Source organism: Canis aureus, chromosome 6 (assembly GCF_053574225.1).
Source record: "Canis aureus isolate CA01 chromosome 6, VMU_Caureus_v.1.0, whole genome shotgun sequence".
NCBI classification, from domain to species: domain Eukaryota; kingdom Metazoa; phylum Chordata; class Mammalia; order Carnivora; family Canidae; genus Canis; species Canis aureus.
Genome location: NC_135616.1, coordinates 48,306,660 through 48,322,302, shown reverse-complemented (window position 1 = coordinate 48,322,302; position 15,643 = coordinate 48,306,660). Strand labels below are relative to the sequence as shown.

Below are 15,643 nucleotides of genomic sequence, written 5' to 3'. Positions count from 1 at the left end.
TGTATGTCTCCACACAGACAGATGTGTGTCTCATTACATGAATTATCTAGTATTTATACATGATTATTTGTATCAAAAACACAAAATACATAAGCATAGGGAATAAAAGGAATAGACAGGCAATCCATAGTTATGAATTGGGAGTATGAATTACTGAATGGAGTTATTTTTTCTACTAACGATTTATCAGAGAAATAATTTCTAAAAATAAATTGTGTCAACTTAAACAAAGAGCTAATAAAAAGATGACAGAATAAGTAGCACAAGCAATTCCAAGTTTAACCAACAAAATTATGTTTAAAAAATGAGGTATTATACTCTCATCCTGAAGCAATACTGTCAACTTATAAGTAGCACTAGCAGCAATCTGGTGCCTTACAACACCTTATAGAATAAATTCAAAATTAGCAATAAGAAGCTCAGGTATACTATATAACCTAATAACTATTTCTAAAACCCCTAGCCTCATTTTTTTCATTTATTCTCATAATAATTGACTAAATGAGACACGCGGATACATGTCACACTGTTCATTTCTAATCAAGATAAGCATTAGGTGTCCAATCAACGTAGCCTTAATCTTCTGTAAGGAACCAGAAAAATATAGTATGACTGAATAAAAGCAGCTAACTATTGTAATTTTACATCCAAAAGTCCAGCTCTTCACAGGTACACACCTATAAGATAGAATTTACAACTGCCACCTCTTGCATATTAAAATAGTAAAAGCATACCAAACAATAAAAACATTAAAACTTATTTAAAAAACACATAACTGCCCTCCAAATAGCTCTTCTCAGAACAAACTCTATACAGAATGGGCAAATATCCAGTTATTTCAATTCATGTAGGAATACGATAGTAACAATTTAGGCACAAGTGGATTATGCTCTTAATTTATCCAGTTCAGATGCTTTAGATCTAAAATAGGCAACTAATCTCCAATTTTTATTTCCTATCATACTGTTTTGTCCCAGACACATAAAACTGCATTCACAGGTATACAACCTAGTACTGTCTGTAAGGCTAGAGAAAAAAATTGCTAACATTGTGTCAGGATGTTCATGAACCTTCACAGTAAAGCAATAACAATATTCCCTCAAACACATATTCGTCACCACCTCTAAGTGATTTTGGCCCACATAGCAGGAGAGTTTAGATTTAGTACAGGTGAAGGTAGCATATAGCTTTACAATTGTATTCATGAAAGAACATATACAAACTTATCCTGAACTCCTCAATGAGCTCATACTAATTAAACCTTTAACAATTTTCTTGATTCCAAGGTATGATTTCCTTTTTGTCACTGCTAACATTTACACTGAAATCTTGCCCAATAAGTACTACAGATAATACACCAAAAAAAATAATAATCCCAGCATAAAATGCAATAGAAACGATTGGTACAGAAGTTAAAGAATATCGCTTCCTTTATCTTAGTAACATGGTTGGTTGTGACCAGAATGAAGTTACCTAAGCAACCACTCTAAAGCACACACAATATTCAAATGCACCTTTATTATGGTGGCTCAGTGTCTAGAAGTTTGTTGCTGATAGCATGTATAAAACTGTCAGATGAGTTTCTGGGAAAAAAAAACTGAGTATAAAAGTTTATTTAATGGTCATATGCCACTAGGACTTAAATACCCATAAACAAAATCATAAAAATAAAATGACCCAAAGTAAAAAATAACTTAGGCTAAGACAAAAAAAAAAAAAGAAAGAAAAATGAGAGTTGTTTAGTCACAAGTAAAATCTTTAAACCAACCATAGATTCACAAGCACATCCCCTCTTGTTGCAGAACAGCAAAGTGGTCTTTTCATTTCTAAAATGTTACACATTTACATAATCCTTACAACCCAAATGCTGGGGGGGGGGGTTATGAAAAAGCTTCTAAAAACTATTATGGATGCATAAAATCACACATTTAACAAAATATGTGGGATGCCCAAAGTTGCTGATACTGCTGATCGCAGCTTAATCTGTGTGAAATCAGCAGGGAAAGAAGAGGGCAGAGTAAGGCTGGCCTCATGTACTTCACTGGGTCTCTACACAGTAGGGAATACCAGATTATCTTCAAGTATTGTGTGCTATACTTGTGCTGTATTTGGTAATTTGGGAAATCTATGAGGCCACAAAGTAGATACATACACTAGACGGGGGGGGGGGGGGGCAACAAAACCCAAGCCAAAAGTTTCCCTCTCTCCAAGAAAGTGAAGAAATTCTTACCTTTCTGTACACCAGCATGTTGGGCGATTCATCTGCCACCCCGTTGCTGGTCTGCCCGTAATTATTCCCCTGGGCCATGTCACCCCACACTTGGTGCGCTCTCAAATACTGGGATTAGTGGTCTGCGCTGCAAAGGGTGCAAAGGGTTAGGGAGACTTCAGTGAAATGCAAACGGCAGTGCTCAAGAGGGGTGACTTGAAGCCTCTTCAGAATCCACAGCACCCACCCCACATGGAGCATACTTACATGTCAGGGCTAGCTGGAGGAAGTGGCACAGAAAGTGTTTGTTTGTTTGGTTTTTTGTTTTGTTTTTTTTTAAATCTGAATTTACACCTACAGTACCCTCAGGAAGTTGTAAGAAATGACAATCTTTTAGTTAGAATAGTCGTTTGGCAATGGTTTTAACTGACTTTGATCTTCTGGATACTCATTTGAAAAAGTGTCTGATGCTCACCTAAACAAAAAGAAAAAGAAAGAAAAAAAAAAAGAAAGAAAACCCCCACGGTCACCATGTCTGCGCTAGAGTTCTCTTGTTTCCCAACACTTGCATCTCGACTTGATGGTGTTTTCCCGAAAGGGCGGAAAGGCAGCAGCAGCCTGTGGCCGACGCGGGCTCCCAGGTATCTGGCCGTTCCCCCACGGGCAGCGAGCGCCTCAGGCAGGCCCACTCCGCGCGGAGGGTGTGTGTGTGTGTGTGTGTGTGTGTGTGTGTGTGTGTGTGTGTGTGTCTCCCACACGGAGCCCGAGGAGCCTTGCCCACTTCCACCTGCCGGCGCTGCCCGGCCCCGGCCCCGCTCCCGCTCCCGCTCTCCACTCCACTTGGGAAGTCAGGACGGTCCCCGCCCAGGAGGCACCGGGCTCCGTCCCGGCCGCGGGCAGTCACCTGGGTCGCCGTGGGGAGCCGCAGCCTGCCTGCCTGCAGGAACCTCGGCCACCGGCCCGAGGGGGGAAAACCAGGGAGCCCCAGCTCCCGCCGCCCCGCTCTCCCGGCCGCACAGATGGCAGCAGGTTCAGCACCGCGGACCGGGGCGAGCGCGGCGCCCGCAGCCCGCAGCCCGGCCGGGGCGCGCGGGGCTCCCGGGGCGGGCGCGCGGCGGGGGCGCCGAGGGAGGGTGGGTGCGGGGCGCGCGGGGCGGCGGGGCGCGCGGGGCGGCGCTGCCTCCCCCCTCCCGCCGCCCGGATTTACCTCCTCGGCCAAGGTCACGGCCCCGCGGCGTCTGCCCTCCGGGGCGGGCTGGGAGCCGGCGCTGTCAGCTGGCGGCGAGCGGAGCAGCGAGAGGGGGCAGCCTCATCACACTCGGCGGATGCGGAACCGCGCCGCCCGGGCGACCGCCGCCGCCGCCGCCGCCGCCGCCACCGCCGCCGCCGCCGCCGCCGCCGCCGCCACCACCGTGCACGGGCGGCCCCGGCAGCCCGCCGCTCGCGCCCGCTCCCCCCCGCGCCCCGCCGCCCGGCCGGCAGCTCCCTCCGCCGCTCTGCTCCGGGCGCGGGGACCCGCCGGGCGCGCGCGGGAGCCGAGACGCCGGCCCGTGCGCGCGCCTGGGAGGCGGGAGGCGGGAGGCGGGAGGCGGGAGGCGGGCGGTCACGTGGGCCCGGCGGCCGGAGGTGCGGGCTCGCAGGCGCGGGGCTGTGCGCGTCCGCCCCGCCCGGGCCCCTGGGGGCACTCGCCGCGGGGCCGGCGGAGTCGGCGCGGCGGGCGGCGGCCGGAAGGGCAGGGCGGGCGGGCGGATGGAGGGATGCAGGGATGGAGGGATGGAGGCACGGAGGGATGCAGGGAGCCCCGCGCCGCCGGAGCGCTTCATCACGTGCCTGCTGGCGCCGCCGACAGTGCGAGGGCAGCAGATGATTGATGATCGCCGGGCTTAACTGACGGGAAGACAGAGATCCCGGAGAGTCCCGGGAGGGACGAAAATGGCCAGGACCAGTGGAGCCACCCAGCCTGTTGCCTGCGGCGTTCACAGCTTCCTCCCAAGTTTAAGAAACGGGACGCGCTGCGCGGGCAGGCTGCGGGCTGGAGCTGGAGACCTCAGCACCTGTGACACCGAAGGGCCGTCCCCAGTGGCGCCGCCTCCCGGGAGGGCGGCGCTGCGGGGACCCACCTGCCCGCGCCGCCCTCCCCCTGTCGCGGGTCTCCGAGAAGGCCTGGGGTGCTGATCCCAAGGAATTGTTCTTCAGGTCCATGTCACTGATTCCTCTGTAAGGATTACAACGACGTGAAGGGAAAAAATCGCTGTTGTCCCAATTATGGTAAAGAAACTTGGGTCTCTGGCTTTCTGGGGCAGGTTTGGGAAGCTATAAATATCTGAAAATCCCTTTCCTCAGCTGTGCCAGGTGTGGAGGAGAGACAGCAGATAAGCGAGGCAGCCCCTTCCGAACCCCCTACACCTAAACAGAATAGAAGGTACCCCTGGCAGGGACAGCTGCTCAGAGCACACCCAGCGCCGCAGGGTCCAATGCGTTTTTCCCCAGGTCCACCCAGGCAGGAAGGTTTCACCCAAGGACCAGAGTTATCTAACGTAGCCTCTGTTCTGAATACTACAGGGCAAAGGATACCATCCCAAATTGCTTTACACACACCCTAGTCTGACCCATGCCCCACTCCCCCCCCCCACCACCACCACCACCAGTTCCCCAAATCTCTACAATGTGTACTCTGGAAAGTATGCTGTTTTTCATAAAAATTCCCATTTAAAAAAATCCTTCTCTACTCTTTCCTTAATATTCATGCTGTAGCCGGGACCTACCTCTTCCCCTTTGCTCAGTCTACTTCTGGGAAGTTGACATGAATGGAATTAATAAATTTGGGAGGATTACTGGACATGCTAACTCATCCTGACCATTTTTCCTCTTAAGGGGAAACTGCCTGAAGGAAGCAGGTTTTCTCCTTTGCATCACTAGAAAAGGTTCTAACCCCCCATGCTCAGCACTGATGGATCTTTCCCACGAATGAGCAAACTAACTGAATAGAGAGGCAACTGTATATATTTTATACATGGGGTGTAAAATACACCCCAGCTGCATGGGACGACCCCATCCATCTATCCATCATATAGATATGATATGTGTATGTATATCTACATATATATAATCTTGCATAAGGTATCTATATGTAGATATAGCCATGTATAAAATCTCCCTTGACACACTTTCCACTTATTCTTGCTCTAGTTTTTGGCTTTCTTTGGCACCAAGAACTTCCTCTCCTCTTATTTTGTCTTGAGCTCATTCTATTCTGGCAACAACCTCCATGTTACTAAACCAATAGTGAATTCTCAATTATCATATCAAATGACTTTTCAGCAAAAGTTAATGTTCATCTCTTTCATATTCTCAAAAACCTTCTACATTTGGCTGCCAGGACACCAACGTCTATTATTTCTCCTCTGCATTACTGGTTGCCATTTCTCAGTTACTCTTTAGCTTTCTCATCCCTAAATTTTGGAGTGCCTCAGAGCTCAGTCTTTGGGCCTCTTCTCCTCAACTTACACGTACTCCCTAAGTAAGCTAAATCATACTCCTACCTTTAAATGCTACCTAAATACTAATAACTTTCAAATGTATACTCTAGTGTAGGTCTGTGCTCTGAAATCCAGACACCTACCTAATTAACATCTCTACTTGGATATCTCATTGGTGTCTGAGTCACCTTCATAACAAAAAGGATAATATCAGTTTAAGATTTTATTTTTATTTATTTGAAAGAGAGCAAGAGCGAAAAAGAGAGAGCAGGAGCAAGGGGAAGGGCAGAGGGAGAAGCAGACTCACGCTGAGCAGGGGGCTGATGAAGGGCAGGTCCCAGGACCCTGGGACCATGACCTGAGCCGAAGGCAGATGCTTAACCAGCTGAGCCACCCAGGCTCCCCGGATATTGTCTGTTTAGCTCATTGTCATGTATCCCAAGCATAGTAAGGTTTCTCGCCCACAGTAGATGCATGTTAACTAAATGAATCAATGTACCTAATGGCAATAATCTGACACATAATTTTTATATTTGGTAATACATAGTTTACATTATTATTTCATTTAACCCCCTAAAATCCTGGTTGTAATTGTTATCTCTTATACATCAATACACCAACAAGGGAGGGGAAGTTGAGAGGTTAAGTAAACTGCCCCCATTCCACCCACACAACCCCTAAGTGGCTGTGATGGTTTGTACTGTGGCAACTTAATTAGCTGGAACTACATTTCCCAGGATCCACCTCCCTGTATTAAAGTGAGGAGAGGAATTTGTGCAAGACTGGGAAAGCAGAGTGAGACGGTACCTATTCCTCTCTGAAGGTCTTTGCAGTTTGTGTGTTGGCACGTGCTGAGTCCCAGAAGTCTCTAGCATGTCTTTGTTCTCCCTCACTTCATGTTCAGATGTTCCAAATTCTTTACCCTCCTGAGGGCAGCACCACACACTTCACAAAAACCTGAATGTGGACCTGCAGGGGCAGTAGCCTCACAAAGACCACAGCTTGCCATCGACTTTTCTGCCAGCTCCCCTGTATAGTCCCCCTCCATGGCTCCTCAGCTTCCCCAGTAAGCCCATCCACTTGCCTAAGACCCCGGGGAGGTGGAGCGGTTAGTAGAGTCTTTTCTCAGATCTTTCAATTCCTTCTTCTAGAAAATAACTTCCCCAGCTTCCCTCACAATTATGTAGGGTCTTGTTCCAATAATACACCTCATACTCCATTGTATTCATAGTGCTTCTACTTCTCTGACTGAATGGCTGGCAGAGATCAAATCCAAGTCTTCCAGTCCTTTTCACTATTCCGTGAGAAATCCAAGTTAGAGATACAAAAACCTTAAAGCCAATGTCACATGAAAGTGAAATACTGAACAACAAAAGTATCAAAGGGGTTGACATTCCAATCAGGCTCTTCAAGGACTAATAGGAGGTCTACATGGAAGATGACAAAGGGAGGAGTTTCTAGTAAGGCCCAAAGAACAATTCTGAAGCCCATTAAGACAATTACCATCATAAGACAACCATTTCTTGAAGTCCTACTATCTTTAAACACATTCAGATATTCTTACCATTTCTGACAAAATTTACCCCACAAGCAACTAAAGTTCAAGTTAGGAAACTTGACCTGGATTGTATGCCTTCTGAATATCAGAGTCTACACTCAAACACACTGCTGTGTGACTCCAAAGTCCTACTGAAAAACATGGGGTGTAAAATGCTTCTAGCAACAGAATGAATTTTTAAAAATCTGAGGATCTCCCATGAAGATTCTTGTCATTCTATTTATTATCTGTCTCATCTCTCCTCTCACCTGTCTTTCCTCCACAGCCCTAATGCAAACCTTTCTTTCTGGGCATTAATGATTCAAGGCAGTTTATGGCTACTTATGGTTGCAAGGCAAATATGGAGGAAGATTCGAGGAATAGCATAGTTCACCATTTCTTCCTTTGTTACGGTTAAGCTTTATTTGACAACTCATCGTTTGTTTATTGTGCATTGGGACCAAAATTATGTTCATCACCTTAATGTTCCTAGGACTCACATTTTTTCCATATATAACCTGAGGGAATTAGACTAGATCATCTCTCAAAACCCAATTGGATCTTAGAACATAAGATTTAAATATGTTCTCTTTTGTACTTTCCTCCTACATAATGTCCCTTTATGTTATAAACAGCAAACAGCATGGATATTGTGGGGTGTTTTGCTGTTTCTTTTCTTTCCAAAACCATGTAAATATGTGGTCCTCAGCTATCATCATTCAAAAGCATTTTTTTAACCATTTTCCTTATGGATCTTATGTTTTGTGATATTTCTGTCAAACAAACTAAATTGTGGAATGTAATAATGCATCTATTTTTCTATGCCACATAGAACTTCTGAGTACTAGACAAAAGCCCTTTTACTTCACTAGGTAAATATAATTCCACCCCAAATAATGATATTTAAGGATTTTGTTGTTATTGTTTTGTTTGTTTGTTTTTAGCTTCAGCAATCTTATCTTGGAAAAAAGGAGAATTTGACTTATATTTTTGAAATATTGGACATAGTTGTAGTAGTTTGCTAAGACTGTTGTAACAAAGTATCACAAACCAAGAGGCTTAAACAGAAATATATTGTCTCATGGTTCTAGAGACTAGAAGTCCAAAACCAAGGTGCAGGCAGAGTTGGTTTCTTCTGAGGACTCTGAAGGAAAGATTTGTTCCAGGCCACTATCCTTGGCTTGTACATGCCTGCCTCTTCCTATGTCTCTTCACATTGCCTTCTGTGTTTTTCTGTGTCCAAATTTCTCCTTTGTATAAGAATACCAGCCATATTGGATTTGGGCCCACCCTGCTGACCTCATTGTAACCTCATTACCTCTCTAAAGACCCCATCTCCAGACAAGGTCACCCCATGAGGTATAGGGGGTTAGAACTCCAAAGTTATCTTTTCTGAGGGTGACACAATATAACCCATAACAACAGCATTTATTTTTGCAAATATTTATGGAGCTCTAGGATTTATGAAGTGTGAATTACCTCCTTCCTCCTTCCATTAAACAGACACTTTTTCATGTTGTACATGAAAAAGTCTTCTCATATATGTTATATAACATGTACACATGGAGTATATATATGAAGAATATAAATATAATAGGTGACTTTTGCCCTCAAGAAGTTTCCAGTCTAGTTCAGAGGATAAAATTTCTCTTTCTCAGTTTACACGTAGTCCAATCCACAAATCCATTTAGCTCTACCTGCAAACTATGTCCAGAATTCTCACCACCTCCTCTGCTCCCACCCTGGTTTAAGCCAAGATTAATCTCTCCTGGGTGAAGATAATGACTCAACTGCTCTCTCTGCTCCCATCCTTTCCCATCTACATCTATTCCCAACATAGTAGCCAGTGATCACTTTAAAATGAAGTCATGTCACTTCTCCATGTAAAATCCTTCAATGACACCGGATGCCACTCAAAGTATCTTCAAAAAGCTTGTGAGACTCTCATGATCTGGCATGATGTTACCTCTTCTGACCTCAATGTATGCTACTCTCCTTACTCATTCTATTTCAGTCACAGTGCCCTCTTTGATTGTTTAAATATTTCAGGCATGAAACTGCCACAGGATATTTTCACTCGCTATTCCTCCTGCTCCTCCCTTTTTTCTTCAAATATTTACTCAAATGGCACCCTGTCTGTGAAGCCTGTTCTACATGCCTTAACTAAGATTATGTAGTCTCCTGGGCACCTGGGTGTTTCAATCAGTTAAGCATCCAACTCTTGGTTTCAGCTCAGGTCATGATTTTAGGGTCATGAGATCAAGCCCCAAGTCCATGCTCAGTATGGACCTGCTTAAGATTCTCTCTCTCTCTTTCTCTTTCTCTCTCTCCCACTCCCTTTGCCCCCCAACTCACACTTTGTCTCTCTATCTCTCTTAAAAAAAAAAGTCTATGTACTCTCCTTGCACTCCCCTTTCTCATTACACTGTTTTATTTGCTTTCCAAAGCATCTATCACCTTTTAGCATACTGTAATATTTTATTGATTGTGTTTGTGTCTGTCTCCCCCTGAAAGAAATTAAGTTCTGTGAGGTCATGGATTTTTCCTCTCCCATTCACTGCTGTATTCCCAGGGTCTAGAACAGGATATGGCAAACAGTTGGCACCCAATAATTATTTGCTGATTTATTGTGGATAAATCCATGAACATGATTCTGTTGAAAGACTGGATGGACAGAAGAATCCAGTTAACAGCTTTAATGAAAGTGAATAAGCATCAGGTTTCACTGTGGATCGAAATGATCCACCTTTCAGACCTGTTTCCTGTGTGTTATGAAGGGGGAGAATTATTCCGTTCCCCACCACACACCCACTTCACAGAAGAATGGTTAAGAATTAATTAAATGGTAATGTGGAAAAGGCATTTTGAATTTCTAGGAGAAAGCATTTTATTAATTTGAGGTTTTTATTACATGAAAGAATTGTAAGTGACACAGGAGCATGCAGAAAGAGGAGAACAATGTTGAAGGGATTACACTGTTCACAATATGGCACTGGCGTTTTAAGAGATAATTGATTTGAGACTGATATAAGCAGAGTGAAAAAAGAAAAGTGGTTTGAGAAATCTTACCCCAAGGACAGGTTTTTAAAAAATGCCTTCTTCGCTGTAGTCAATTATTTATAGCACAATACCCTTATTAATGAATTGCTCTCCACTTTTACCATGCTTTTGTCCATTTTATGACCATTTTCCTGCTAATTAGAGCTTCCATAGCAATGTCAGAGGGCTAAAGAAGAAGAGTACAAACCAAAATGTGTCCTTATCAGGAGATGATACCTCTCTCCTTTCTGTTGAAATGTTTAAACTCTGATCTAGATTACTTCCAGAATGACACCATTTTTAAATGTTATATATTTTTCAGTTAATTGGAAAATTAGCTGAGCATGTACTATGAGTGGGACACCATGTACTAATTGGAAAGAAACACGATACATGTTGAGTTTGTTACTGCACTTTCATTTTTGGAATGGTGGACTAGAAGTAGAAACAGCATCAGGACATCTGAGTGTTAGCCCCGACTCCACTACTTAAAAGCTAAATCACATTGGGCAAGTGACTTGACCATCCCAAGCTCCTGTTTCCTTAATTACAAAACTATCATTTGCTTTCTCTTACTCTACTGTGAAAATCTTTTTATTCCAGGGCAAACGAAGTATTTGGAAAGACAGCCTGGTAGTGATCATATTGACCACATCAGAAGAAGCAGTCGCCTTGAAATAGACCATCACTACTGCTGCTTTGACACCAGGGGTGGCTATAGTTACAGTAATTGAAAACAGTCCACCCAACAGGCAGCGTATGGTATCTAGAATGTAATGAAAACCAAGTGACAGGATCAGAATGCACAACAAGAGATCAAACTTAGTACCTCTGCAGGATGGCTAAGCATGGCAAGAACAGGCCACATCTGGAGCTTTCATTAGGCAGCAGGGCTGGTGTTGGGATGCCTGGGAGCACAGCATCCCCAGCCAGATGAGGGCCACTATGGTCATGACCCCAGAAGGTGGGAAAACACAGAGCAACTCATTTCCTATGTGGTTTCTAACCACTTATCTGGGAACAGTCTTCAAATTGGAAATGATAGAAGACATGATTAGAATAATAAATAATAAAAGTGGGAGGGATAATCCTCAAATAATAAACACAGAAACCAGACTTCGATGAAGTGAACTTTCTTTCTCAAGGTTTATACAGCTCAGCAGAGTTAGAGCCAGAACTTAAATCCAGTCTTACATTCCAAATCTTATGCTTCTCACATTATGTGATGTTGCCTCTAAAAGGCAACCAGGACTCTGGGAAAGGAGGAAGGGTACTTGATTGTTGTAAAAAGTTTGCCTCCAGAGTCAGAGCAGTTCCAGTCATTTGCCCTGGGGGAATTTGGAAGTGAAATTCTCAGGAACTTCTAAAGTGTGGTAGAGAAGAGATAACAGCAAAATAGAGCCCACTTGCCTGAAATAAGGGAGAAAATGGATATCTAAATCAAATTGGTACACAGACCCTATCCATAGGAAAGTTCTATCATAGAATTCAATAAATGTTTATTAAGTCCCCATAATACCAGGCACTATGTTAGTCTCTGGTAATGAACAGACCTTCCCAAGACAGAGTCCAGTAGAAGGGACAAATGGGTCACTCACTGTAGTGTGATATGTTCAGTGCATGTGCATACAAAGTGTTAAGAAAGCACACAGATGAGAGTCAAGGACATTTTATCAGTCTCTAAAACTGATGGGAATCTTCCATATGGACAAAGAGGAGAAATAGCACAGAAGCACTTCAAGTGGGTGAAAGAACATGTGCTAAATTATAGAAACATGAGTAAGGAGGAATGTTTGATGAACAGCAGATTGTTCACTATGGCTGGTTTCAAAGAGAGGGAATGCCTTTGATAGAGACGAAGTTGGTATATAAATTGGAGACAGATTGTGAAGAACCTACAGCTCATGCTGGGAAGATTGAGCTTTAAGCAATCAAAAAGTAGATGAGTTTTGAAAACTTTAAGAGAAAAGTGGTGATCACAAAGAGTCAATGAGAGCCCGCCAAGCACATGTCACACAGATTAGCTTCATGTCCTCTGTAAGTATGGTCTCCTGACTGGTGAATTTGGGCTATATGACAAAAATATATGGCATGCAACAGTTCTTCTGTGATAACTTTGTAAACGTGATGGTAAAATCAGTTTAACAGTTTGTTGAACTCATAACAGACTAAATAAGATCAGCAACAAGAGCACTGATTAACTGACCAAGACACACCCAGAAGGAGAACTTTGTGGGAAAGATTGAGAATTCTGACCTTAGAATTTCTCTCTTCTGACTGGGCATATGTATAGTCACTGTATGACAGGTATAAATAACTCACTTATCAGGTTTGTAAGTGGCACAAAGCTATGAGGAATAGCTAATGCACTGGATAATGGCAGTGGGACCCAAAGAGATCAAGGCAGACTAGAATGATGGGCTGAACCACATAAAAGGGAAAATCGCATGGAGAAATAGTAAGCCTCATATCCAGATGGAAGAGAGCTGGATTAGCACTAAATACAGGATGGACAAGACGTGACTGAACATCATTTCAAATGAAAAAGACACAAGGTTTTTGTTTGTTTTGGTTGTACTTGAAAGCAAACTCAACATTGTTCAAAAAGAGCACGCATCTGCCCCCCAAAAAGCTACTCTAATGACTGGAAGAAAGAGACATTTTATTGGTGAAAAAAGGGACTTGAATGATTTGGGATAATTATCTGAAAACATTAAAGGACCTTCAGGTGGAGAAAGAATCAAACAATCTTTCAAGCCCCAGAGGACAAACTTCAATCTAATGGGTAGAAGTCTCAGGCTGATAGATTTCATTTCAACAGCAGGAAATAGTTTCTAACAGTAAAGTTGTTTGGCCTTAAGAAGGAGGTCAGTCTCACATCCTTGGAGGCATCTGAGGGCACCTGGTTGACTCCAGTCTGCAAGAGCTAGTTGCTACATTGAGAATGCTGGTCTAGGCGACCTCCCTGTGGTCTGACTACAAGATGAGATGGCATAGAAGGAAGTGATTTGAAAACTGAACACTACCATTTCCTTAGGACGATGTAAAGTGATTTTGATCTAAACTGAGACAAGAATGACATGAGATCTTTAAAATGATTGCTGAGTGATGCCAATAACACAGTCTCTCTTTGAGTTCATTTTGGGCTTCAGCGGTGTCAGGGAAGACCTCACGTGAGAAAGGATACTTACTTAGCTGTGAACATTGGGTAGATGGAAAGGGAACATAGTGGCTGCTGCTCAAGTATGACCATGACGGAGGCTGCATACGCAGGAACACTTACTACCTATCTTCATTTGGTTGGTCTGCACCACATGATTGTTTTAAATGCACCTGCTGGTCAGATGCTTAGAGGTCCTCAGGAGATGCTGATTTTATCCTGCTCAGAGCAAGAGGGCACCTGCTCACCTGAAGCCAAGCCTCACTTGTAATTCCCTGATTCTCCATCATTTCTTTTATATATTGCCTGGAACTTCCAGCTAGCCAAGCATTAGCATTACTGAATTTTTATAAATCTACCTTGTGTAGGGATCCCTGGGTGGCGCAGCGGTTTGGCGCCTGCCTTTGGCCCAGGGCCGGATCCGGGAGACCCTGGATCGATTCCCACGTCGGGCTCCCGGTGCATGGAGCCTGCTTCTCCCTCTGCCTGTGTCTCTGCCTCTCTCTCTCTCTCTCTCTCTCTCTCTCTGTGTGACTATCATAAATAAATAAAAATTTTAAAAAAATTAAAAAAAAATAAAAATAAATCTACCTTGTGTTAAGAAGAAATAGTGAAAGAAAATAAAAAGAAGGAATGGAAAGCCTTACTTAAATTACAAAATACACTTCTATAATTGATTTTTAAAAATACATTCAGGAACTTGACCCTAAGTTAGTTTGCTATGTCCAACTTTGAATATCATAAGAAGGCAAGTCTGATGAGAAGAATAACACTGTAATTCAAAGACTGTAAAGCAACCTAAGGTAAAGAGCTTGGCACCTGAATTAAGATTCTCTGCATGCTGTGTAGTTTTCTCTCATACTACATTAGTCGTCTTCTCTTCAGCTTTCAATCTACGTGGCACAGGGTAGTGTTCTACAATCTCCTTAAATATTAGACCCTTTTATTTCTTATCATGGGTTATTCCATGGATAATTGTTCAAGGTATGAAAATCCATATTACTTACCTTTGATTAATAGAGCTCATTAACTAGATACCTGGAAAACAAAGCTGTTTTTTTTTTTTTTTTTCAAGATTCCCAGGGTAACCAGTGGGCCCCTGAGCAGCAGGCCAAGCCCCTGGGTCCATCTCTTTCAGTCCCCTCAGACTTCTAAACACATGTCACTGAGCCTCCCAAATACCTCAACTCTTAAATCTAACATCTATCTATTTCCTGATTGGCAAAAAAGTTTTGAGTTTTGTTTTTGTTCAGATGTCTGAGCTCTGCATGTTGAGAAAGAGGTGACCACTTGAGGGAGCAGCAGAAGGAATGCTAGAATGTGCAACCCTGCCCCTCGCAAGGGCTATGGCACTCCAGGCCTGCAGACTGATCTGGTCTAAGGAGCTTCCTCTCTTTTCAGACCCATAGGTGAGTTTACATTCAAGTCACCCATGTAAACTAAACACCCAAACCTCCATCCCAAAGAAGCATAAGTTGGACTCAAAGACAGCTGACGCAATTCTTACCTGACCAAGGACAGAACAGTCTTGCTAGGAGTCCCTTAGGAGAAGACCCAAAGTTCTCAACTCAACCACTGCAGGTAGAGGGAAGCTGAGCAGCCACCAAAAGAACTCCTGAATATTCCCCAATATCTGCCCCAGATATAGCAGTATTTTTCCAACTCACTCAATCCTTTATTCATTAAGCATCTACCCTATGCCTGAGAAGTTTCTGAATGAATGCCAGAGCCCAAGTTGTTGCAGAATTCTTTAGACCCAAAACAGGAACCAGAGAGCCACTCAAGTGCCCCACAGGGCATCTCTTCCTGGCTCACCTTTGCTGCCCTGGCTACTTCCTCTATCCTATGCTGAATTCATCCAGTTCAATGGTTTTAAATGCCGATATGCTGATGACACTCCAATTTACACAGCCAGTCTTGATTTCTCCTACCTCAGAGCTCTAAACACATTTCCAACTATTTACTTGACATCTTCACTGCGACACTTAATTCCTATTAAAGAGATTCAAGAAAGAACTAGTTTCCCAACCTACATCCCCAGTTTTTCTTTTCCCAGAATTCCCCATATGAGTAAGTAGGGCAGTCTTTTCCCAGCTACACACACACACACACACACACACACACACACACACACAAAATCTAAAAATGATTCAATTAAGTCATAATCCTTCTTTTTTCTGCACTTACAAGTTCTGTCAATATAGATCAAAATAAATATC

General features: G+C 43.6%; 1 protein-coding gene and 1 long non-coding RNA gene across 7 annotated transcripts in view; one reads left to right on the top strand and one right to left on the bottom strand.

Moving 5' to 3' along the window:
• The window catches only part of RGS7 (regulator of G protein signaling 7), a 581,352-nt gene that overhangs the window by 492,385 nt on the left and 73,324 nt on the right, over positions 1-15,643 (bottom strand). For 3 of the 6 annotated variants that reach the window (XM_077901490.1, XM_077901486.1, XM_077901489.1), the window contains exons 1-2: positions 3,417-3,576; positions 2,231-2,357 (exon numbers count right to left, since the gene is read on the bottom strand). In XM_077901490.1, the coding sequence (XP_077757616.1) occupies positions 2,231-2,308 (78 nt within the window). In that variant the 5' untranslated portion in view covers positions 2,309-2,357; positions 3,417-3,576. Of the gene's footprint in view, positions 1-2,230; positions 2,358-2,476; positions 2,645-3,416; positions 3,577-15,643 lie in introns of those variants that run through there. The other 3 variants (XM_077901488.1, XM_077901487.1, XM_077901491.1) reach the window with 3 other exon arrangements.
• Positions 3,983-14,010, top strand: LOC144316053 (uncharacterized). The gene is made up of 2 exons (XR_013381855.1): positions 3,983-4,477; positions 10,868-14,010. It is a non-coding gene; the product is annotated as an uncharacterized LOC144316053 (long non-coding RNA).